The 26,143-nt window shown below is 48.1% G+C and overlaps 2 protein-coding genes across 2 annotated transcripts in view; one reads left to right on the top strand and one right to left on the bottom strand.

The window, feature by feature from the left end:
* Positions 1-2,085: 2,085 nt before the first annotated feature.
* On the bottom strand, positions 2,086-6,724 carry ETFRF1 (electron transfer flavoprotein regulatory factor 1). The gene is made up of 3 exons (XM_088457099.1): positions 6,618-6,724; positions 2,557-2,651; positions 2,086-2,484 (listed from the first exon to the last, which is right to left on the bottom strand). The coding sequence occupies exons 2-3, from the start codon at positions 2,599-2,601 to the stop codon at positions 2,254-2,256; spliced, it is 276 nt and encodes a 91-aa protein (XP_088313225.1). The 5' UTR covers positions 2,602-2,651; positions 6,618-6,724; the 3' UTR covers positions 2,086-2,253.
* Positions 6,725-6,735: 11 nt separating this feature from the next.
* The window catches only part of DNAI7 (dynein axonemal intermediate chain 7), a 44,156-nt gene continuing 24,748 nt past the window's right edge, over positions 6,736-26,143 (top strand). The window contains exons 1-5 of the mRNA XM_088457098.1: positions 6,736-6,808; positions 9,662-9,767; positions 10,255-10,346; positions 10,859-10,963; positions 15,732-15,869. Coding sequence (XP_088313224.1) covers positions 6,806-6,808; positions 9,662-9,767; positions 10,255-10,346; positions 10,859-10,963; positions 15,732-15,869 — 444 coding nt within the window. The 5' untranslated portion in view covers positions 6,736-6,805. The remainder of the gene's footprint in view (positions 6,809-9,661; positions 9,768-10,254; positions 10,347-10,858; positions 10,964-15,731; positions 15,870-26,143) is intronic.

The following is a 26,143-nucleotide window of genomic DNA, read 5'->3' as shown; positions in this document are numbered from 1 at the left end:
TGTGCCTCCAGTGGCTCCATGGGACTTGGCGGTGGGTCTTTGGGTCCTGCAGGGAACTCCCTTTGAGCCTCGAGTCCGTTGACCTCAAGTGGTTAACCCTGAAAACTGTGTTTCTCCTGGCAATTGCTTCGGCCAGGAGGGTATCCATAGAGTCCACAGGGCGCCCGCCCTGACACACCTGGCTTCAAATGGGCTGTGTGGCTGGTCACCGGTTTTCCGTCTCCCATTTCTATGAGTATGGTTTCTTGTGTGTTCCAGTCTTCCTTCTCTCTGTTTAGTCTCCTCCTCCGGCCTTGGCTGCTTACCAACTGAGGTGCCTGTGGCTCGGGGTGGGATATAGAGGAGGACGGACCCAAGTGCATCCTGGGAGCAGTGAAAGCTGTAACTGCGTGGTGCCCGTGGATCCAGATCCAGCTATACCCCAAGGTCAACCCTGTGGACTTCGTAGAAACAGAGATAACAAAGGTAAGTTCTTACAATCTCTCTTGTTTTTCCATTACCGGAAATAAATGACCCTGGCCCAGGATGCCGTGTGGACCTTGTATCGTCTCCCCATGTTAGCCTGGGTTTTAATCCACGGTTCAAAGACATAGTGGTAAGGGTAATTGGCTTCATCTATCTCACTGCCCCAGGGGTAAAACTGGATGGGGTGAATGTGAGCGGGAGATGCGATTGGTCCTCCCTATCACCCCCAACCACCATCCCCCCACTCAAACTTGATTGGTTGTACCACCGCCTGGTGTTGTGGCACGGATCAGGTCCATTATATGAATATATTTTCCTAGATGGTAATGCAGCCTTAATATAAGTTATAGGCTGTTTATTACTGGGCTAAATAAAGATCATGAAATAAAGGTGTTATACTATACTGAAGGACTCTGCCATTCCCTGCAGCAGGCCGCCCTGTAACACAGTACAGTGACTGGTGGGTTTGCAGAAATCCTTTAGGTGGATTCATATTTAAATAACTACAGATTCATCCTTTTGACCTGCACGAGTACCCATCTGTCCTAAATATGTGGAAGGAGCTTCAGGGTAACACTGAGCAGTATCATTTACTGTCATAGTCTATATCTGAATATATAGAGGCGATACCAGAAACATTAGATGAAAACCATACATGCACTGCGCAGTATAAGCCCCAAGGGATTTGTTGTATGTGTGTGTGGGGGGGGATGAGATCTGTATGTTTTGTGTGTGTGTGTGGGGGGGGGGATGAGATCTGTATGTTTTGTGTGTGTGTGTGTGTGTGTGTGTGTGTGTGTGTGGGGGGGGATGAGATCTGTATGTTTTATGTGTGTGGGGGGATGAGATCTGGATGTTTTGTGTGTGGGGGGGATGAGATCTGAATGTTTTGTGTGTGGGGGGATGAGATCTGTATGTTTTGTGTGTGGGGGGGATGAGATCTGAATGTTTTGTGTGTGGGGGGGGATGAGAGCTGTATGTTTTGTGTGGGGGGGATGAGATCTGAATGTTTTGTGTGTGGGGGGGGATGAGATCTGTATGTTTTGTGTGTGGGGGGGATGAGATCTGTATGTTTTGTGTGTGGGGGGGATGAGATCTGTATGTTTTGTGTGTGGGGGGATGAGATCTGTATGTTTTGTATGCAGGGGGGATGAGATCTGTATGTTTTGTATGCAGGGGGGATGAGATCTGTATGTTTTGTATGCAGGGGGGATGAGATCTGTATGTTTTGTGTGTGTGTGGGGGTGAGATCTGAATGTTGTGTGTGTGGTGGGATGAGATGTGTATGTTTTGTTTGTGGGGGGAAGAGATCTGTATATTTTATGTGTGTGGGGGGGATGATATTCTGTATGTTTTGTGTGTGGGGGGGTGAGATCTGTATGTTTTGTGTGTGTGTGTGTGTGGGGATGATATTCTGTATGTTTTGTGTGTGTGGGGGGTGAGATCTGTATGTTTTGTGTGTGTGTGTGGGGGGGGGGATGAGATCTGAATGTTTTGTGTGTGGGGGGATGAGATCTGAATGTTTTATGTGTGTGTGTGTGTGTGTTGAGATCCTGTATGTTTTATGGCTGTTGAGTTACTCTCAGGTTTATCACACATGAAGAAAAATATATCCGGGGATTTTAATTAACAAATAAATCAAAACATTTATTTTTAGTTACAAATATAAATGATTCTTTGATCACGTTCCCAGATTATCAATTCACCATTTCCCATTCGGATTTTGGATTTCTATCCGCCTGCTGATGGCTGTGTGAGGCTGTATTATGTGATAACGAGGGCCCCTGATTACAGGCCGTGCTGGGAACCTGGACTCTCCTCATAGTAACGCTGTTTCATAGCCCGGTACTTTTTCAGGTAGTACAACGCTTCCAGCTCCTTAATGACAAACTCGCCACGGGCGATGAGTTCTCTGATCTTTTCCGGGTCGGTCACATCGCGGTTTTTCAGAAAGGCTCTTTTTAGACGCTCTTTGAAGTAAATCTCGCCTTTTGGGTATTCGCGTCCCAGGAACAGCAGCTTCAGAGGAAAGGTGAGTGTGTCAGACAGGACTGAAAGCCATTATTTGTGCTGTAGGTCTGAGAAACTTACATTCTTATACAGCGTCACCACTTCCCTGCGCAGGGGACTCGCCATTTCCAATACAGAGGACAGGAGCTCCCGTCAGCTCGTCATCTGGCTGGCGGCTGTCATTACACAGAGAAGCATGTACAACTTACTGTCCCATACGGTACATAGACATGACTCCTATTTATATATTCTATATCAATACAAAAGGTGAAATATACATGTACAGGGTAGTGGTAGTATGCTGGTGATATATATAGATATACAGGATGGGGCAGTGTCAGTATGTGGGTGATATATATAATATATAGTGTACTGGAGGGGGCAGTATGGGGGTGATGTATATTATATATAGTGTACAGGATGGGGCAGTGTCAGTATGTGGGTGATATATATTTTATATCTACAGGAGGGGACAGGGCAGTATCAGTATGGGGGTGATGTATATTATATATAGTGTACAGGAGGGGGCAGTATGGGGGTGATGTATATTATATATAGTGTACAGGAGGGGGCAGTATGGGGGTGATGTATATTATATATAGTGTACAGGAGGGGGCAGTATGGGGGTGATGTATATAATATATAATGTACAGGAGGGGGCAGTGTGGGGGTGATGTATATAATATATAGTGTACAGGAGGGGGCAGTATGGCGGTGATGTATATAATATATAGGGTACAGGAGGAGGCAGTGTGGGGGATGATGTATATAATATATAGTGTACAGGAGGGGGTGACGTATATTATATTGTATAGGAGGGGGCAGTATGGGGGTGATGTATATTATATATAGTGTACAGGAGGAGGCAGTGTGGAGGTGATGTATATAATATATAGTGTACATTAGGGTCAGAATGGGGGTGATGTATATAATATATAGTGTACAGGAGGGTCAGTATAGGGGTGATGTATATTATATATAGTGTACAGGAGTGTCAGTATGGGGGTGATGTATATTATATACAGTGTACAGGAGGGGGCAGTATGGGGGTAATATATAAAATATATAGTGTACAGGAGGGGGCAGTATGGGGGTGATGTATATAATATATAGTGTACAGGAGGGGGCAGTATGGTGGTGATGTATATAATATATAGTGTACAGGAGGGGGCAGTATGGTGGTGATGTATATAATATATAGTGTACAGGAGGGGGCAGTGTGGGGGTGATGTATATAACATATAGTGTACAGGAGGGGGCAGTATGGGGGTGATGTATATTATATATAGTGTACAGGAGGGGGCAGTGTGGGGGTGATGTATATAACATATAGTGTACAGGAGGGGGCAGTATGGGGGTGATGTATATAATATATAGTGTACAGAGGGGGCAGTGTGGGGGGTGATGTATATAATATATAGTGTACAGGAGGGGGCAGTATGGGGGTGATGTATATAATATATAGTGTACAGAGGGGGCAGTGTGGGGGGTGATGTATATAATATATAGTGTACAGGAGGGGGCAGTATGGGGGTGATGTATATAATATATAGTGTACAGGAGGGGGCAGTGTGGGGGTGAAGTATATAATATATAGTGTATAGGAGGGGGCAGTATGGTGGTGATGTATATAATATATAGTGTACAAGAGGGGGCAGTATGGGGGTGAAGTATATAATATATAGTGTATAGGAGGGGGCAGTATGGGGGTGATGTATATAATATATAGTGTACAGGAGGGGGCAGTATGGGGGTGATGTATATTATATATAGTGTACAGGAGGAGGCAGTGTGGAGGTGATGTATATAATATATAGTGTACATTAGGGTCAGAATGGGGGTGATGTATATAATATATAGTGTACAGGAGGGTCAGTATAGGGGTGATGTATATTATATATAGTGTACAGGAGTGTCAGTATGGGGGTGATGTATATTATATACAGTGTACAGGAGGGGGCAGTATGGGGGTAATATATAAAATATATAGTGTACAGGAGGGGGCAGTATGGGGGTGATGTATATAATATATAGTGTACAGGAGGGGGCAGTATGGTGGTGATGTATATAATATATAGTGTACAGGAGGGGGCAGTATGGTGGTGATGTATATAATATATAGTGTACAGGAGGGGGCAGTGTGGGGGTGATGTATATAACATATAGTGTACAGGAGGGGGCAGTATGGGGGTGATGTATATTATATATAGTGTACAGGAGGGGGCAGTGTGGGGGTGATGTATATAACATATAGTGTACAGGAGGGGGCAGTATGGGGGTGATGTATATAATATATAGTGTACAGAGGGGGCAGTGTGGGGGGTGATGTATATAATATATAGTGTACAGGAGGGGGCAGTATGGGGGTGATGTATATAATATATAGTGTACAGAGGGGGCAGTGTGGGGGGTGTATATAATATATAGTGTACAGGAGGGGGCAGTATGGGGGTGATGTATATAATATATAGTGTACAGGAGGGGGCAGTGTGGGGGTGAAGTATATAATATATAGTGTATAGGAGGGGGCAGTATGGGGGTGATGTATATAATATATAGTGTACAAGAGGGGGCAGTATGGGGGTGAAGTATATAATATATAGTGTATAGGAGGGGGCAGTATCAGTATGGGGGTGATGTATATAATATATAGTGTACAGGAGGGGGCAGTATGGGGGTGATGTATATAATATATAGTGTACAGGAGGGGGCAGTATGGGGGTGATGTATATAATATATAGTGTACAGGAGGGGGCAGTATGCGGGTGATGTATATAATATATAGTGTACAGGAGGGGGCAGTATGCGGGTGATGTATATAATATATAGTGTACAGGAGGGGGCAGTATGCGGGTGATGTATATAATATATAGTGTACAGGAGGGGGCAGTATGGGGGTGATGTATATAATATATAGTGTACAGGAGGGGGCAGTGTGGGGGTGAAGTATATAATATATAGTGTATAGGAGGGGGCAGTATGGGGGTGATGTATATAATATATAGTGTACAAGAGGGGGCAGTATGGGGGTGAAGTATATAATATATAGTGTATAGGAGGGGGCAGTATCAGTATGGGGGTGATGTATATAATATATAGTGTACAGGAGGGGGCAGTATGGGGGTGATGTATATAATATATAGTGTACAGGAGGGGGCAGTATGGGGGTGATGTATATAATATATAGTGTATAGGAGGGGGCAGTATGGGGGTGATGTATATAATATATAGTGTATAGGAGGGGGCAGTATGGGGGTGATGTATATAATATATAGTGTACAGGAGGGGGCAGTGTGGGGGTGATGTATATAATATATAGTGTACAGGAGGGGGCAGTATGGGGGTGATGTATATAATATATAGTGTACAGGAGGGGGCAGTATGGGGGTGATGTATATAATATATAGTGTACAGGAGGGGGCAGTATGCGGGTGATGTATATAATATATAGTGTATAGGAGGGGGCAGTATGGGGGTGATGTATATAATATATAGTGTATAGGAGGGGGCAGTATGGGGGTGATGTATATAATATATAGTGTACAGGAGGGGGCAGTGTGGGGGTGATGTATATAATATATAGTGTACAGGAGGGGGCAGTATGGGGGTGATGTATATAATATATAGTGTACAGGAGGGGGCAGTATGCGGGTGATGTATATAATATATAGTGTACAGGAGGGGGCAGTATGCGGGTGATGTATATAATATATAGTGTATAGGAGGGGGCAGTATGGGGGTGATGTATATAATATATAGTGTATAGGAGGGGGCAGTATGGGGGTGATGTATATAATATATAGTGTACAGGAGGGGGCAGTGTGGGGGTGATGTATATAATATATAGTGTACAGGAGGGGGCAGTATGGGGGTGATGTATATAATATATAGTGTATAGGAGGGGGCAGTGTGGGGGTGATGTATATAATATATAGTGTACAGGAGGGGGCAGTGTGGGGGTGATGTATATAATATATAGTGTACAGGAGGGGGCAGTATGCGGGTGATGTATATAATATATAGTGTACAGGAGGGGGCAGTATGGGGGTGATGTATATAATATATAGTGTACAGGAGGGGGCAGTATGGGGGTGATGTATATAATATATAGTGTACAGGAGGGGGCAGTATAGGTGACTTACCCCCGGCCCCGCTATATATATATTCAGTAAGTGTCCTCTGAGTCCTCCTGACGTCGAATCAGCTCTTCCCCGTCTGTCATCAGCGAACTTCCGGGAACATTGCGGCGCTCTCTGGTGACGTCACCCATGCGCCGCGGTTTCTATGGTAACGGGGACGCAGAGCTGCAGTGACAACAGTAACTTGGAGAATGGTGAGAGGGGCTGAATGTTGAGATGTAATATTATGTCTGGGGGTATGAGGTGTAGTATTATGTCTGGGGGTATGAGGTGTAGTATTATGTCTGGGGGTATGAGGTGTAATATTATGTCTGGGGGTATGAGGTGTAGTATTATGTCTGGGGGTATGAGGTGTAGTATTATGTATGGAGGTATGAGGTGTAGTATTATGTCTGGGGGTATGAGGTGTAATATTATGTCTGGGGGTATGAGGTGTAGTATTATGTCTGGGGGTATGAGGTGTAGTATTATGTCTGGGGGTATGAGGTGTAGTATTATGTCTGGGGGTATGAGGTGTAATATTATGTCTGGGGGTATGAGGTGTAGTATTATGTCTGGGGGTATGAGGTGTAATATTATGTCTGGGGGTATGAGGTGTAATATTATGTCTGGGGGTATGAGGTGTAATATTATGTCTGGGGGTATGAGGTGTAATATTATGTCTGGGGGTATGAGGTGTAGTATTATGTCTGGGGGTATGAGGTGTAATATTATGTCTGGGGGTATGAGGTGTAGTATTATGTCTGGGGGTATGAGGTGTAGTATTATGTCTGTACGTGTGAGATATGGGCTGTAATATTATGTCTGGGGGTATGAGGTGTAGTATTATGTCTGGGGGTATGAGGTGTAATATTATGTCTGGGGGTATGAGGTGTAATATTATGTCTGGGGGTATGAGGTGTAGTATTATGTCTGGGGGTATGAGGTGTAATATTATGTCTGGGGGTATGAGGTGTAATATTATGTCTGGGGGTATGAGGTGTAATATTATGTCTGGGGGTATGAGGTGTAATATTATGTCTGGGGGTATGAGGTGTAGTATTATGTCTGGGGGTATGAGGTGTAGTATTATGTCTGGGGGTATGAGGTGTAATATTATGTCTGGGGGTATGAGGTGTAGTATTATGTCTGGGGGTATGAGGTGTAGTATTATGTCTGGGGGTATGAGGTGTAATATTATGTCAGGGGGTATGAGGTGTAATATTATGTCTGGGGGTATGAGGTGTAATATTATGTCTGTACGTGTGAGATATGGGCTGTAATATTATGTCTGGGGGTATGAGGTGTAATATTATGTCTGGGGGTATGAGGTGTAATATTATGTCTGTACGTGTGAGATATGGGCTGTAATATTATGTCTGGGGGTATGAGGTGTAATATTATGTCTGTACGTGTGAGATATGGGCTGTAATATTATGTCTGGGGGTATGAGGTGTAATATTATGTCTGGGGGTATGAGGTGTAATATTATGTCTGTAGGTGTGAGATATGGGCTGTAATATTATGTCTGGGGGTATGAGGTGTAGTATTATGTCTGTATGTGTGAGATATGGGCTGTAATATTATGTCTGTAGGTGTGAGATATGGGCTGTAATATTATGTCTGGGGGTATGAGGTGTAATATTATGTATGGAGGTATGAGGTGTAGTATTATGTCTGGGTGTATGAGGTGTAGTATTATGTCTGGGGGTATGAGGTGTAGTATTATGTCTGGGGAGTATGAGATGTAGTATTATGTCTGGGGGTATGAGGTGTAATATTATGTCTGTACGTGTGAGATATGGGCTGTAATATTATGTCTGGGGGTATGAGGTGTAATATGTCTGGAGGTATGAGGTGTAATATTATGTCTGTACGTGTGAGATATGGGCTGTAATATTATTATGTCTGGGGGTATGAGGTGTAGTATTATGTCTGCATGTCTGTACGTGTGAGATATGGGCTGTAATATTATGTCTGGGGGTATGAGGTGTAGTATTATGTCTGTATGTCTGTACGTGTGAGATATGGGCTGTAATATTATGTCTGGGGGTATGAGGTGTAATATTATGTCTGTACGTGTGAGATATGGGCTGTAACATTATGTCTGGGGGTATGAGGTGTAGTATTATGTCTGCATGTCTGTACGTGTGAGATATGGGCTGTAATATTATGTCTGGGGGTATGAGGTGTAGTATTATGTCTGGGGGTATGAGGTGTAGTATTATGTCTGGGGGTATGAGGTGTAGTATTATGTCTGTATGTCTGTACGTGTGAGATATGGGCTGTAATATTATGTCTGGGGGTATGAGGTGTAATATTATGTCTGGAGGTATGAGGTGTAATATTATGTCTGTACGTGTGAGATATGGGCTGTAATATTATGTCTGGGGGTATGAGGTGTAGTATTATGTCTGGGGGTATGAGGTGTAGTATTATGTCTGGGGGTATGAGGTGTAGTATTATGTCTGTATGTCTGTACGTGTGAGATATGGGCTGTAATATTATGTCTGGGGGTATGAGGTGTAATATTATGTCTGTACGTGTGAGATATGGGCTGTAATATTATGTCTGGGGGTATGAGGTGTAGTATTATGTCTGGGGGTATGAGGTGTAGTATTATGTCTGTACGTGTGAGATATGGGCTGTAATATTATGTCTGGGGGTATGAGATGTAATATTATGTCTGAGGTATAATATTATTATGTCTGAGGGATATTAGGTCAGTAAGGTGTAATATTATGTCTGGGGCTATTAGGTATGAGAAGTAATATTTCTGAGGTGTAAAATTATGTCTGTAGGTGCGAGATATGGGCTGTAATATTATATCTGATGCTGTTTTTGGCCCACTTTTGCCTCGTTGACCTGTATAAAAAGCTTAAAATCCATTGGATTTGTTTACGTTATAAAAACAGCTCTTAGTTACAGCTGGGGGTCAGTACTGACCGTGTAACACGGCCCAGGGAATTGTATATCTGTTCCTGAAATGTAGCCTATGTACTAACAGCGGACTTTACAAGTACAGTTATTATTGGGGAATGTGCAATAATGCTGGGTTCTTTATTCAGTCATCCAAAGGAACATCTGCTACGTCTCGGAAGAAGGGGAAGCTCAGCAAGGCCGACAAACTGAGGCTACAGAAGGAGGAGGAAGAACGAAGGCAGAGGGAAGAAGGTTGTATATTGCTGCAAATATGCACTGAGGGGGTCTCCGTCCACTCTTTCTATGACATCCGTACACTTCACCATGTACTCACTATCCTGTCCTTCCATAGCTGGTAACTGTTTTATGTCTGTGGTATTTGTGTATCATGATATATCATGTATTATTATATAATATATGTATCATGATATATCATGTATCATTATATAATATATGTATCATGATATATCATGTATCATTATATAATATATGTATCATGATATATTCTATATTTTATAATACAGTAACCTGTTTATGTCTGTAAATACATAACACTGTACCTTCTGTGTTATTTATGTATCATAATGTATCCTATATTTCCTAATACTGTAACCTCCTGTGATATCAGGTGACACTTTCCCCTGAATCTTGCGGAGATTCCCCTCTGGCACATGTAGTTGTAGGTTGAGGCTTATGATCCCCTAATCTGACCTCTTGTTACATGAGCTCTGTATTCTAGAGGAAGCCCAGCTCCTTGCCCAGCAAATTGAGGCCGTGCGTTTGGAAAATGAGCGCCTGGAAAGAGAGGAGACAGAACGTCTGAAGGCGAAGGTCAGACCCGTACTGAGCGCTATACATTCTGGCTGTGGTAATAGTCTGTATCAGTCTATGGTGTTTTATTAACAAGGGCCTGATTCAGAGATGGGCCAACGACCATGTTTCCGCAAATGGCCAATGTTCTTTTCTACTGAGTCGCACTGCACGTGTGCCGCAATGGTCTTGCAATGGCGGTCGCAGAGAGGGTTTATTCACAAACTGATTGACAGTCAGGGACCATTTGTGGGCGGTATCGGGGGTGTAGCGACTCAAACGCAGCCATAGCACAACCATTTTTGGGGGGTGTTCCTCAGCCTGCAACTGCGATCCCTTACACATTATTAATGATGAAATGGTTAGCGCTGCTCTGAGATCACGGGACACGCTAGCGATATCTTTATTCCGCGGAGCAGAAATGGAGGCATTCCATGCGGCATCTTCCGATTCCGAGGAATAGAGAGTTACAGAACGTGACATCTGACCTGAGCGGAAGAAGCAGCCACATAACCAAATCCCTCTTCTAACAGCAACTAGAGCACAGAGAGGAGGAACTTGGAGAACACCGACTGCTGATCGATGAGAAGCTGGAGGCCGCAGCTCGCTGGAAGAGAGACCTGCGAGTACAAGCCAAGGTCTGTAGTTACCTCACAGAGGCTTCTTATGGGTGACCACTAATGATAATGATCTGTATCTGCACATACGCTATAGAAATCATTAGAATATATTTCGTATGTATCTGCCAATCGCATCTTACTGTGCTAAATGACGGACTACTGAAGAGAGAAGGCCTGCATATAGTTTATCTTAGTCGCCAGCAGGGGGAGACATAGCATCGTGTAGGTTTGCAACTAGCTATATTTATTTATTTATTTATTACCAGTTATTTATATAGAGCACACATATTCCGCAGCGCTTTACAGAGAATATTTGGCCATTCACATCAGTCCCTGCCCAGTGGAGCTTACACTCTATGTTCCCTATCACATATACACACACATACACACACTAGGGTTCATTTTTGTTAGGAGCCAATTAACCTACCAGTATATTTTTGGAGTGTGGGAGGAAAGAAACCCACGCAAGTACAGGGAGAATATACAAACTCCACACAGGTAGGGCCATAATGGGAATTGAACCCACGACCTCAGTGCTGTGAGGCAGTAATACTAACCATTACACCATCCGTGCCGTCCACTATAATAAAATCACCTCATTTAGTTATTGAGTGTTACCCTACTGCTCATTCTCATGACTAGTATGTAGAAACCAGTGACAAGTTCTGCTTGTGAGAGATCCTGTACCTCGGGGGTGACTGATATACTGTACACATGTGAGAGATACTGTACCTCGGGGGTGACTGATATACTGTACACATGTGAGAGATCCTGTACCTCGGGGGTGACTGATATACTGTACACATGTGAGAGATACTGTACCTCGGGGGTGACTGATATACTGTACACATGTGAGAGAGATACTGTACCTCGGGGGTGACTGATATACTGTACACATGTGAGAGAGATCCTGTACCTCGGGGGTGACTGATATACTGTACACATGTGAGAGATCCTGTACCTCGGGGGTGACTGATATACTGTACACATGTGAGAGATCCTGTACCTCGGGGGTGACTGATATACTGTACACATGTGAGAGAGATCCTGTACCTCGGGGGTGACTGATATACTGTACACATGTGAGAGATCCTGTACCTCGGGGGTGACTGATATACTGTACACATGTGAGAGATCCTGTACCTCGGGGGTGACTGATATACTGTACACATGTGAGAGATCCTGTACCTCGGGGGTGACTGATATACTGTACACATGTGAGAGATACTGTACCTCGGGGGTGACTGATATACTGTACACATGTGAGAGAGATCCTGTACCTCGGGGGTGACTGATGTACTGTACACATGTGAGAGATACTGTACCTCGGGGGTGACTGATATACTGTACACATGTGAGAGAGATACTGTACCTCGGGGGTGACTGATGTACTGTACACATGTGAGAGATACTGTACCTCGGGGATGACTGATGTACTGTACACATGTGAGAGATACTGTACCTCGGGGCTGACTGATATACTGTACACATGTGAGAGATCCTGTACCTCGGGGGTGACTGATATACTGTACACATGTGAGAGATCCTGTACCTCGGGGGTGACTGATATACTGTACACATGTGAGAGATACTGTACCTCGGGGGTGACTGATATACTGTACACATGTGAGAGATCCTGTACCTCGGGGGTGACTGATGTACTGTACACATGTGAGAGATCCTGTACCTCGGGGCTGACTGATATACTGTACACATGTGAGAGATCCTGTACCTCGGGGCTGACTGATATACTGTACACATGTGAGAGATACTGTACCTCGGGGCTGACTGATATACTGTACACATGTGAGAGATCCTGTACCTCGGGGGTGACTGATATACCGTACACATGTGTGAGAGATACTGTACCTCGGGGGTGACTGATATACTGTACACATGTGAGAGATCCTGTACCTCGGGGGTGACTGATATACTGTACACATGTGAGAGATACTGTACCTCGGGGGTGACTGATATACTGTACACATGTGAGAGATCCTGTACCTCGGGGGTGACTGATGTACTGTACACATGTGAGAGATACTGTACCTCGGGGCTGACTGATATACTGTACACATGTGAGAGATCCTGTACCTCGGGGCTGACTGATATACTGTACACATGTGAGAGATACTGTACCTCGGGGGTGACTGATATACTGTACACATGTGAGAGATTCTGTACCTCGGGGGTGACTGATATACTGTACACATGTGAGAGAGATCCTGTACCTCGGGGGTGACTGATGTACTGTACACATGTGAGAGATACTGTACCTCGGGGGTGACTGATATACTGTACACATGTGAGAGAGATACTGTACCTCGGGGGTGACTGATATACTGTACACATGTGAGAGAGATACTGTACCTCGGGGATGACTGATATACTGTACACATGTGAGAGAGATACTGTACCTCGGGGGTGACTGATGTACTGTACACATGTGAGAGATACTGTACCTCGGGGGTGACTGATGTACTGTACACATGTGAGAGATACTGTACCTCGGGGGTGACTGATGTACTGTACACATGTGAGAGATACTGTACCTCGGGGCTGACTGATATACTGTACACATGTGAGAGATCCTGTACCTCGGGGCTGACTGATATACTGTACACATGTGAGAGATCCTGTACCTCGGGGGCTGACTGATATACTGTACACATGTGAGAGATCCTGTACCTCGGGGGTGACTGATATACTGTACACATGTGAGAGATCCTGTACCTCGGGGGTGACTGATATACTGTACACATGTGAGAGATCCTGTACCTCGGGGGTGACTGATGTACTGTACACATGTGAGAGATCCTGTACCTCGGGGGTGACTGATGTACTGTACACATGTGAGAGATCCTGTACCTCGGGGGTGACTGATATTCTGTACACATGTGAGAGATCCTGTACCTCGGGGGTGACTGATATACTGTACACGTGTGAGAGATCCTGTACCTCGGGGGTGACGGATATACTGTACACGTGTGAGAGATACTGTACCTCGGGGGTGACTGATGTACTGTACACGTGTGAGAGATCCTGTACCTCGGGGGTGACTGATGTACTGTACACGTGTGAGAGATCCTGTACCTCGGGGGTGACTGATATACCGTACACATGTGAGAGATCCTGTACCTCGGGGGTGACTGATATACTGTACACATGTGAGAGATCCTGTACCTCGGGGGTGACTGATATTCTGTACACATGTGAGAGATCCTGTACCTCGGGGGTGACTGATATACTCTACACATGTGAGAGATCCTGTACCTCGGGGGTGACTGATATATTGTACACATGTGAGAGATCCTGTACCTCGGGGGTGACTGATATACTGTACACATGTGAGAGATCCTGTACCTCGGGGGTGACTGATATACTGTACACATGTGAGAAATCCTGTACCTCGGGGGTGACTGATATACTGTACACATGTGAGAGATACTGTACCTCGGGGGTGACTGATATACTGTACACATGTGAGAGAGATCCTGTACCTCGGGGGTGACTGATATACTGTACACATGTGAGAGAGATACTGTACCTCGGGGTGACTGATATACTGTACACATGTGAGAGATCCTGTACCTCGGGGGTGACTGATATACTGTACACATGAGAGAGAGATACTGTACCTCGGGGTGACTGATATACTGTACACATGAGAGAGAGATACTGTACCTCGGGGGTGACTGATATACTGTACACATGTGAGAGAGATACTGTACCTCGGGGGTGACTGATATACTGTACACATGTGAGAGAGATACTGTACCTCGGGGGTGACTGATATACTGTACACATGTGAGAGATACTGTACCTCGGGGGTGACTGATATACTGTACACATGTGAGAGAGATACTGTACCTCGGGGGTGACTGATATACTGTACACATGTGAGAGAGATACTGTACCTCGGGGGTGACTGATATACTGTACAAATGTGAGAGATCCTGTACCTCGAGGGTGACTGATATACTGTACACATGTGAGAGATACTGTACCTCGGGGGTGACTGATATACTGTACACATGTGAGAGAGATACTGTACCTCGGGGGTGACTGATATACTGTACACATGTGAGAGAGATACTGTACCTCGGGGGTGACTGATATACTGTACACATGTGAGAGAGATACTGTACCTCGGGGGTGACTGATATACCGTACACATGTGAGAGAGATACTGTACCTCGGGGGTGACTGATATACCGTACACATGTGTGAGAGATACTGTACCTCGGGGGTGACTGATATACCGTACACATGTGAGAGATCCTGTACCTCGGGGGTGACTGATATACTGTACACATGTGAGAGAGATACTGTACCTCGGGGGTGACTGATATACCGTACACATGTGAGAGATCCTGTACCTCGGGGGTGACTGATATACTGTACACATGTGAGAGAGATACTGTACCTCGGGGGTGACTGATATACTGTACACATGTGAGAGAGATACTGTACCTCGGGGGTGACTGATATACTGTACACATGTGAGAGAGATACTGTACCTCGGGGGTGACTGATATACTGTACACATGTGAGAGAGATACTGTACCTCGGGGGTGACTGATATACTGTACACATGTGAGAGAGATCCTGTACCTCGGGGGTGACTGATATACTGTACACATGTGAGAGAGATACTGTACCTCGGGGGTGACTGATATACCGTACACATGTGAGAGATACTGCACCTCGGAGGTGATTGATATACTGTGTAATTATATTATTATTATTATTATTATTATTAATCTCGGCTTTTATTTTTTCATAGTGGGATCGTTACATGCTGTGTAACGGAAGCCCAGATCCCACAATACCTCAGGAGATCAACACGTTCATGAGTCTATGGAGTGAGGAGGACAATGAGGACTTTCAGTCCATACTCAACAAGAGCAGCCTGGTCCTAAGTGTGAGTGTTCACCCTCCCACTTTCACCCCACCCCACTCCACGCTCACCCTTACACTTCACCCCCCACTCTCACCGTTCCACTTTTACCCTCTCTTTCTCCCACTCCCTCCTTCAACCACCACTCTCACCATCCCTCTCTCACACTTTCAATCTCATTCCCCCACTTTCACCTTCCCACTGTCACATCCTTCCACTCTCTCCCTCCCACTTTCTCCCTCTCACCCTCCCACTCACACTCTTCCACTCTCATCCTCCCATCTCACCCACCGGCCCACTCTCACCCTTGCACGCTCACCCTTACACTTCACTCCCCACTCTCACCGTTCCATTTTCACCCTGCCTATCTCACACTCCCACTGTCACCCTCCCACTCTCTTCCTCCTACTTTCACCCCTCCCCACTGTCATCCTCTTAGTCTCACCCTCCCACTCTCACCCTTCGGCCCACTCTCACCCTGTTACCCTCATCCTTACACTTCACCACCCCCACTCTCACCGTCCCTCTCTCGCACTTTCAATCTCATTCCCCAACTCTCTCTCTCCCACTTTTTCCCTCTCACACTCCCACTCTCACCCTTACACATCACCCCCACTCTCACCCTTCCACTTCGCCCCCTATGCTCAACGTTCCACTTTCACCCTCCCGCTTTTCAAACGCATGCACGCTCACCCTTACCCTTCACTCCCCACTCTCACACTTTCAATCTTCTTCCTCCACTTTCACATCCTCTCACCTTCCCACTCTCATTCCCCCACTCTCACATCCTCTCACCATCCCACTCTCACACTCTCGTTCCCCCACTCTCACATCCTCTCACCATCCCACTCTCACATCCTCTCACCTTCCCACTCTCACATCCTCTCACCATCCCACTCTCATTCCCCCACTCTCACACCCTCTCACCTTCCCACTATCACATCCTCTCACCTTCCCACTCTCACACTCTCATTCCCCCACTCTCACATCCTCTCACCTTCCCACTCTCACACTCTCATTCCCCCACTCTCACATCCTCTCACCTTCCCACTTTCACATCCTCTCACCTTCCCACTCTCACACTCTCATTCCCCCACTCTCACATCCTCTCACCTTCCCACTCTCACATCCTCTCACCTTCCCACTCTCACATCCTCTCACCTTCCCACTCTCACACTCTCATTCCCCCACTCTCACATCCTCTCACCTTCCCACTCTCACATCCTCTCACCTTCCCACTCTCACATCCTCTCACCTTCCCACTCTCACACTCTCATTCCCCCACTCTCACATCCTCTCACCTTCCCACTCTCACATCCTCTCACCATTCCACTCTCATTCCCCCACTCTTACATCCTCTCACCATCACACTCTCACACTCTCATTCCCCCACTCTTACATCCTCTCACCTTCCCACTCTTACATCCTCTCACCTTCCCACTCTCACACTCTCATTCCCCCACTCTCACATCCTCTCACCTTCCCACTATCACATCCTCTCACCTTCCCACTCTCACACTCTCATTCCCCCACTCTCACATCCTCTCATCTTCCCACTCTCACACTCTCATTCCCCCACTCTCACATCCTCTCACCTTCCCACTATCACATCCTCTCACCTTCCCACTCTCACACTCTCATTCCCCCACTCTCACATCCTCTCACCTTCCCACTCTCACACTCTCATTCCCCCACTCTCACATCCTCTCACCTTCCCACTCTCACATCCTCTCACCTTCCCACTCTCACACTCTCATTCCCCCACTCTCACATCCTCTCACCTTCCCACTATCACATCCTCTCACCTTCCCACTCTCACACTCTCATTCCCCCACTCTCACATCCTCTCACCTTCCCACTCTCACATCCTCTCACCTTCCCACTCTCACACTCTCATTCCCCCACTCTCACATCCTCTCACCTTCCCACTCTCACATCCTCTCACCTTCCCACTCTCACACTCTCATTCCCCCACTCTCACATCCTCTCACCTTCCCACTCTCACATCCTCTCACCATCCCACTCTCACACTCTCATTCCCCCACTCTTACATCCTCTCACCATCCCACTCTCACATCCTCTCACCTTCCCACTCTCACACTCTCATTCCCCCACTATCACATCCTCTCACCTTCCCACTCTCGCATCCTCTCACCTTCCCACTCTCACACTCTCATTCCCCCACTCTCACATCCTCTCACCTTCCCACTCTCACACTCTCATTCCCCCACTCTCACATCCTCTCACCTTCCCACTCTTACACCCTCTCACCTTCCCACTCTCACACTCTCATTCCCCCACTCTTACATCCTCTCACCTTCCCACTCTCACATCCTCTCACCTTCCCACTCTCACACTCTCATTCCCCCACTCTTACATCCTCTCACCTTCCCACTCTTACATCCTCTCACCTTCCCACTCTCATTCCCCCACTCTACATCCTCTCACCTTCCCACTCTCACAACCTCTCACCTTCCCACTCTCACACTCTCATTCCCCCACTCTTACATCCTCTCACCTTCCCACTATCACATCCTCTCACCTTCCCACTCTCACACTCTCATTCCCCCACTCTCACATCCTCTCACCTTCCCACTCTCACATCCTCTCACCATCCCACTCTCACACTCTCACACTCTCATTCCCCCACTCTTACATCCTCTCACCATCCCACTCTCACATCCTCTCACCATCCCACTCTCACACTCTCATTCCCCCACTCTTACATCCTCTCACCATCCCACTCTCACATCCTCTCACCTTCCCACTCTCACATCCTCTCACCTTCCCACTCTCACCCTCTCATTCCCCCACTCTCACATCCTCTCACCTTCCCACTCTCACACTCTCATTCCCCCACTCTCACATCCTCTCACCTTCCCACTCTCACATCCTCTCACCTTCCCACTCTCACACTCTCATTCCCCCACTCTCACATCCTCTCACCTTCCCACTCTCACATCCTCTCACCATCCCACTCTCACACTCTCATTCCCCCACTCTTACATCCTCTCACCATCCCACTCTCACATCCTCTCACCTTCCCACTCTCACACTCTCATTCCCCCACTCTCACATCCTCTCACCTTCCCACTCTCACATCCTCTCACCTTCCCACTCTCACACTCTCATTCCCCCACTCTCACATCCTCTCACCTTCCCACTCTCACACTCTCATTCCCCCACTCTCACATCCTCTCACCTTCCCACTCTTACACCCTCTCACCTTCCCACTCTCACACTCTCATTCCCCCACTCTTACATCCTCTCACCTTCCCACTCTCACATCCTCTCACCTTCCCACTCTCACACTCTCATTCCCCCACTCTTACATCCTGTCACCTTCCCACTCTTACATCCTCTCACCTTCCCACTCTCATTCCCCCACTCTTACATCCTCTCACCTTCCCACTCTCACATCCTCTCAGCTTCCCACTCTCACACTCTCATTCCCCCACTCTCACATCCTATCACCTTCCCACTCTCACATCCTCTCACCATCCCACTCTCACACTCTCACACTCTCATTCCCCCACTCTTACATCCTCTCACCATCCCACTCTCACATCCTCTCACCATCCCACTCTCACACTCTCATTCCCCCCACTCTTACATCCTCTCACCATCCCACTCTCACATCCTCTCACCTTCCCACTCTCACATCCTCTCACCTTCCCACTCTCACATCCTCTCACCTTCCCACTCTCACATCCTCTCACCTTCCCACTCTCACACTCTCATTCCCCCACTCTCACATCCTCTCACCTTCCCACTCTCACACTCTCATTCCCCCACTCTCACATCCTCTCACCATCCCACTCTCACATCCTCTCACCTTCCCACTCTCACACTCTCATTCCCCCACTCTCACATCTTCTCACCTTCCCACTATCACATCCTCTCACCTTCCCACTCTCACACTCTCATTCCCCCACTCTCACATCCTCACACCTTCCCACTCTCACACTCTCATTCCCCCACTCTCACATCCTCTCACCTTCCCACTCTCACATCCTCTCACCTTCCCACTCTCACCACCCACCCTCATTCCCCCACTCTCACATCCTCTCACCATCCCACTATCACATCCTCTCACCTTCCCACTCTCACACTCTCATTCCCCCACTCTCACATCCTCTCACCTTCCCACTATCACATCCTCTCACCTTCCCACTCTCACACTCTCATTCCCCCCACTCTCACATCCTCTCACCTTCCCACTCTCACATCCTCTCACCTTTCCACTCTCACACTCTCATTCCCCCTCTCTCACATCCTCTCACCTTCCCACTCTCACATCCTCTCACCTTCCCACTCTCACACTCTCATTCCCCCACTCTCACATCCTCTCACCTTCCCACTCTCACATCCTCTCACCATCCCACGTCTCACACTCTCATTCCCCCCGCTCTTACATCCTCTCACCATCCCACTCTCACATCCTCTCACCTTCCCACTCTCACACTCTCATTCCCCCACTCTCACATCCTCTCACCTTCCCACTCTCACATCCTCTCACCTTCCCACACTCACACACTCCATTCCCCCAACTCTCACATCCTCTCACCTTCCCCACTCTCACACTCTCATTCCCCCACCTCACATCCTCACACCTTCCCACTCTTACACCCTCTCACCTTCCCACTCTCACACTCTCATTCCCCCACTCTTACATCCTCTCACCTTCCCACCCTCACATCCACTCACCTTCCCACTCTCACACTCTCATCCCCCACTCTTACATCCTCTCACCTTCCCACTATCACATCATCTCACCTTCCCACTCTCACACTCACATCCCCCACTCTCACATCCTCTCACCTTCCCACTCTCACATCCTCTCACCATCCCACACTCACACTCTCATTCCCCCTCTTACATCCTCTCACCTTCCCACTCTTACATCCTCTCACCTTCCCACTCACAATCCTCCACTCTTACATCCTCTCACCTTCCCACTCTCACATCCTCTCACCTTCCCACTCTCACACTCTCATTCCCCCACTCTTACATCCTCTCACCCTTCCCACTATCACATCCTCTCACCTTCCACTCCACACTCTCATTCCCCCACTGTCACATCCTCTCACCTTCCCACTCTCACATCCTCTCACCATCCACTCTCACACTCTCATTTCCCCACTCTTACTTCCTCTCACCATCCCACTCTCACATCCTCTCACCATCCCACTCTCACACTCTCATTCCCCCACTCTTACATCCTCTCACCATCCCACTCTCACATCCTCTCACCTTCCCACTCTCACACTCTCATTCCCCCACTCTTACATCCTGTCACCTTCCCACTCTTACATCCTCTCACCTTCCCACTCTCATTCCCCCACTCTTACATCCTCTCACCTTCCCACTCTCACATCCTCTCAGCTTCCCACTCTCACACTCTCATTCCCCCACTCTCACATCCTATCACCTTCCCACTCTCACATCCTCTCACCTTCCCACTCTCACATCCTCTCAGCTTCCCACTCTCACACTCTCATTCCCCCACTCTCACATCCTATCACCTTCCCACTCTCACATCCTCTCACCATCCCACTCTCACACTCTCATTCCCCCACTCTTACATCCTCTCACCATCCCACTCTCACATCCTCTCACCATCCCACTCTCACACTCTCATTCCCCCACTCTTACATCCTCTCACCATCCCACTCTCACATCCTCTCACCTTCCCACTCTCACATCCTCTCACCTTCCCACTCTCACATCCTCTCACCTTCCCACTCTCACATCCTCTCACCTTCCCACTCTCACACTCTCATTCCCCCACTCTCACATCCTCTCACCTTCCCACTCTCACACTCTCATTCCCCCACTCTCACATCCTCTCACCATCCCACTCTCACATCCTCTCACCTTCCCACTCTCACACTCTCATTCCCCCACTCTCACATCTTCTCACCTTCCCACTATCACATCCTCTCACCTTCCCACTCTCACACTCTCATTCCCCCACTCTCACATCCTCTCACCTTCCCACTCTCACACTCTCATTCCCCCACTCTCACATCCTCTCACCTTCCCACTCTCACATCCTCTCACCTTCCCACTCTCACACTCTCATTCCCCCACTCTCACATCCTCTCACCTTCCCACTATCACATCCTCTCACCTTCCCACTCTCACACTCTCATTCCCCCACTCTCACATCCTCTCACCTTCCCACTATCACATCCTCTCACCTTCCCACTCTCACACTCTCATTCCCCCACTCTCACATCCTCTCACCTTTCCACTCTCACACTCTCATTCCCCCTCTCTCACATCCTCTCACCTTCCCACTCTCACATCCTCTCACCTTCCCACTCTCACACTCTCATTCCCCCACTCTCACATCCTCTCACCTTCCCACTCTCACATCCTCTCACCATCCCACTCTCACACTCTCATTCCCCCGCTCTTACATCCTCTCACCATCCCACTCTCACATCCTCTCACCTTCCCACTCTCACACTCTCATTCCCCCACTCTCACATCCTCTCACCTTCCCACTCTCACATCCTCTCACCTTCCCACTCTCACACTCTCATTCCCCCACTCTCACATCCTCTCACCTTCCCACTCTCACACTCTCATTCCCCCACTCTCACATCCTCTCACCTTCCCACTCTTACACCCTCTCAGCTTCCCACTCTCACACTCTCATTCCCCCACTCTTACATCCTCTCACCTTCCCACTCTCACATCCTCTCACCTTCCCACTCTCACACTCTCATTCCCCCACTCTTACATCCTCTCACCTTCCCACTATCACATCATCTCACCTTCCCACTCTCACACTCTCATTCCCCCACTCTCACATCCTCTCACCTTCCCACTCTCACATCCTCTCACCATCCCACTCTCACACTCTCATTCCCCCACTCTTACATCCTCTCACCTTCCCACTCTTACATCCTCTCACCTTCCCACTCTCATTCCTCCACTCTTACATCCTCTCACCTTCCCACTCTCACATCCTCTCACCTTCCCACTCTCACACTCTCATTCCCCCACTCTTACATCCTCTCACCTTCCCACTATCACATCCTCTCACCTTCCCACTCTCACACTCTCATTCCCCCACTGTCACATCCTCTCACCTTCCCACTCTCACATCCTCTCACCATCCCACTCTCACACTCTCATTTCCCCACTCTTACTTCCTCTCACCATCCCACTCTCACATCCTCTCACCATCCCACTCTCACACTCTCATTCCCCCACTCTTACATCCTCTCACCATCCCACTCTCACATCCTCTCACCTTCCCACTCTCACATCCTCTCACCTTCCCACTCTCACATCCTCTCACCTTCCCACTCTCACATCCTCTCACCTTCCCACTCTCACACTCTCATTCCCCCACTCTCACTTCCTCTCACCTTCCCACTCTCACACTCTCATTCCCCCACTCTCACATCCTCTCACCATCCCACTCTCACATCCTCTCACCTTCCCACTCTCACACTCTCATTCCCCCACTCTCACATCCTCTCACCATCCCACTCTCACACTCTCATTCCCCCACTCTTACATCCTCTCACCATCCCACTCTCACATCCTCTCACCATCCCACTCTCACATCCTCTCACCTTCCCACTCTCACATCCTCTCACCTTCCCACTCTCACACTCTCATTCCCCCACTCTCACCTCCTCTCACCTTCCCACTCTCACACTCTCATTCCCCCACTCTCACATCCTCTCACCTTCCCACTCTTACATCCTCTCACCTTCCCACTCTCACACTCTCATTCCCCCTCTCTTACATCCTCTCACCTTCCCACTCTCACACTCTCATTCCCCCACTCTTACATCCTCTCACCTTCCCACTATCACATCCCCTCACCTTCCCACTCTCACACTCTCATTCCCCCACTCTCACATCCTCTCACCTTCCCACTCTCACACTCTCATTCCCCCACTCTCACATCCTCTCACCTTCCCACTCTCACATCCTCTCACCATCCCACTCTCACACTCTCATTCCCCCACTCTTACATCCTCTCACCATCCCACTCTCACATCCTCTCACCTTCCCACTCTCACACTCTCATTCCCCCACTCTCACATCCTCTCACCTTCCCACTCTCACATCCTCTCACCTTCCCACTCTCACACTCTCATTCCCCCACTCTCACATCCTCTCACCTTCCCACTCTCACACTCTCATTCCCCCACTCTCACATCCTCTCACCTTCCCACTCTTACACCCTCTCAGCTTCCCACTCTCACACTCTCATTCCCCCACTCTTACATCCTCTCACCTTCCCACTCTCACATCCTCTCACCTTCCCACTCTCACACTCTCATTCCCCCACTCTTACATCCTCTCACCTTCCCACTATCACATCATCTCACCTTCCCACTCTCACACTCTCACATCCTCTCACCTTCCCACTCTCACATCCTCTCACCATCCCACTCTCACACTCTCATTCCCCCACTCTTACATCCTCTCACCTTCCCACTTTTACATCCTCTCACCTTCCCACTCTCATTCCCCCACTCTTACATCCTCTCACCTTCCCACTCTCAGATCCTCTCACCTTCCCACTCTCACACTCTCATTCCCCCACTCTTACATCCTCTCACCTTCCCACTATCACATCCTCTCACCTTCCCACTCTCACACTCTCATTCCCCCACTCTCACATCCTCTCACCTTCCCACTCTCACATCCTCTCACCATCCCACTCTCACACTCTCACACTCTCATTCCCCCACTCTTACTTCCTCTCACCATCCCACTCTCACATCCTCTCACCATCCCACTCTCACTCTCTCATTCCCCCACTCTTACATCCTCTCACCTTCCCACTCTCACATCCTCTCACCTTCCCACTCTCACACTCTCATTCCCCCACTCTCACATCCTCTCACCTTCCCACTCTCACACTCTCATTCCCCCACTCTCACATCCTCTCACCTTCCCACTCTCACATCCTCTCACCATCCCACTCTCACACTCTCATTCCCCCACTCTTACATCCTCTCACCATCCCACTCTCACATCCTCTCACCTTCCCACTCTCACACTCTCATTCCCCCACTCTCACATCCTCTCACCTTCCCACTCTCACATCCTCTCACCTTCCCACTCTCACACTCTCATTCCCCCACTCTCACATCCTCTCACCTTCCCACTCTCACACTCTCATTCCCCCACTCTCACATCCTCTCACCTTCCCACTCTTACACCCTCTCAGCTTCCCACTCTCACACTCTCATTCCCCCACTCTTACATCCTCTCACCTTCCCACTCTCACATCCTCTCACCTTCCCACTCTCACACTCTCATTCCCCCACTCTTACATCCTCTCACCTTCCCACTATCACATCATCTCACCTTCCCACTCTCACACTCTCACATCCTCTCACCTTCCCACTCTCACATCCTCTCACCATCCCACTCTCACACTCTCATTCCCCCACTCTTACATCCTCTCACCTTCCCACTTTTACATCCTCTCACCTTCCCACTCTCATTCCCCCACTCTTACATCCTCTCACCTTCCCACTCTCAGATCCTCTCACCTTCCCACTCTCACACTCTCATTCCCCCACTCTTACATCCTCTCACCTTCCCACTATCACATCCTCTCACCTTCCCACTCTCACACTCTCATTCCCCCACTCTCACATCCTCTCACCTTCCCACTCTCACATCCTCTCACCATCCCACTCTCACACTCTCACACTCTCATTCCCCCACTCTTACTTCCTCTCACCATCCCACTCTCACATCCTCTCACCATCCCACTCTCACTCTCTCATTCCCCCACTCTTACATCCTCTCACCTTCCCACTCTCACATCCTCTCACCTTCCCACTCTCACACTCTCATTCCCCCACTCTCACATCCTCTCACCTTCCCACTCTCACACTCTCATTCCCCCACTCTCACATCCTCTCACCATCCCACTCTCACATCCTCTCACCTTCCCACTCTCACACTCTCATTCCCCCACTCTCACATCCTCTCACCATCCCACTCTCACACTCTCATTCCCCCACTCTTACATCCTCTCACCATCCCACTCTTACATCCTCTCACCATCCCACTCTCACATCCTCTCACCATCCCACTCTCACACTCTCATTCCCCCACTCTTACATCCTCTCACCATCCCACTCTCACATCCTCTCACCTTCCCACTCTCACATCCTCTCACCTTCCCACTCTCACATCCTCTCACCTTCCCACTCTCACACTCTCATTCCCCCACTCTCACCTCCTCTCACCTTCCCACTCTCACACTCTCATTCCCGGACTCTCACATCCTCTCACCTTCC

Source organism: Taudactylus pleione, unplaced genomic scaffold (assembly GCF_031769625.1).
Source record: "Taudactylus pleione unplaced genomic scaffold, aTauple2 ptg000738l, whole genome shotgun sequence".
Taxonomy (NCBI): domain Eukaryota; kingdom Metazoa; phylum Chordata; class Amphibia; order Anura; family Myobatrachidae; genus Taudactylus; species Taudactylus pleione.
This window is presented reverse-complemented; position numbering and strand designations above follow the sequence as displayed.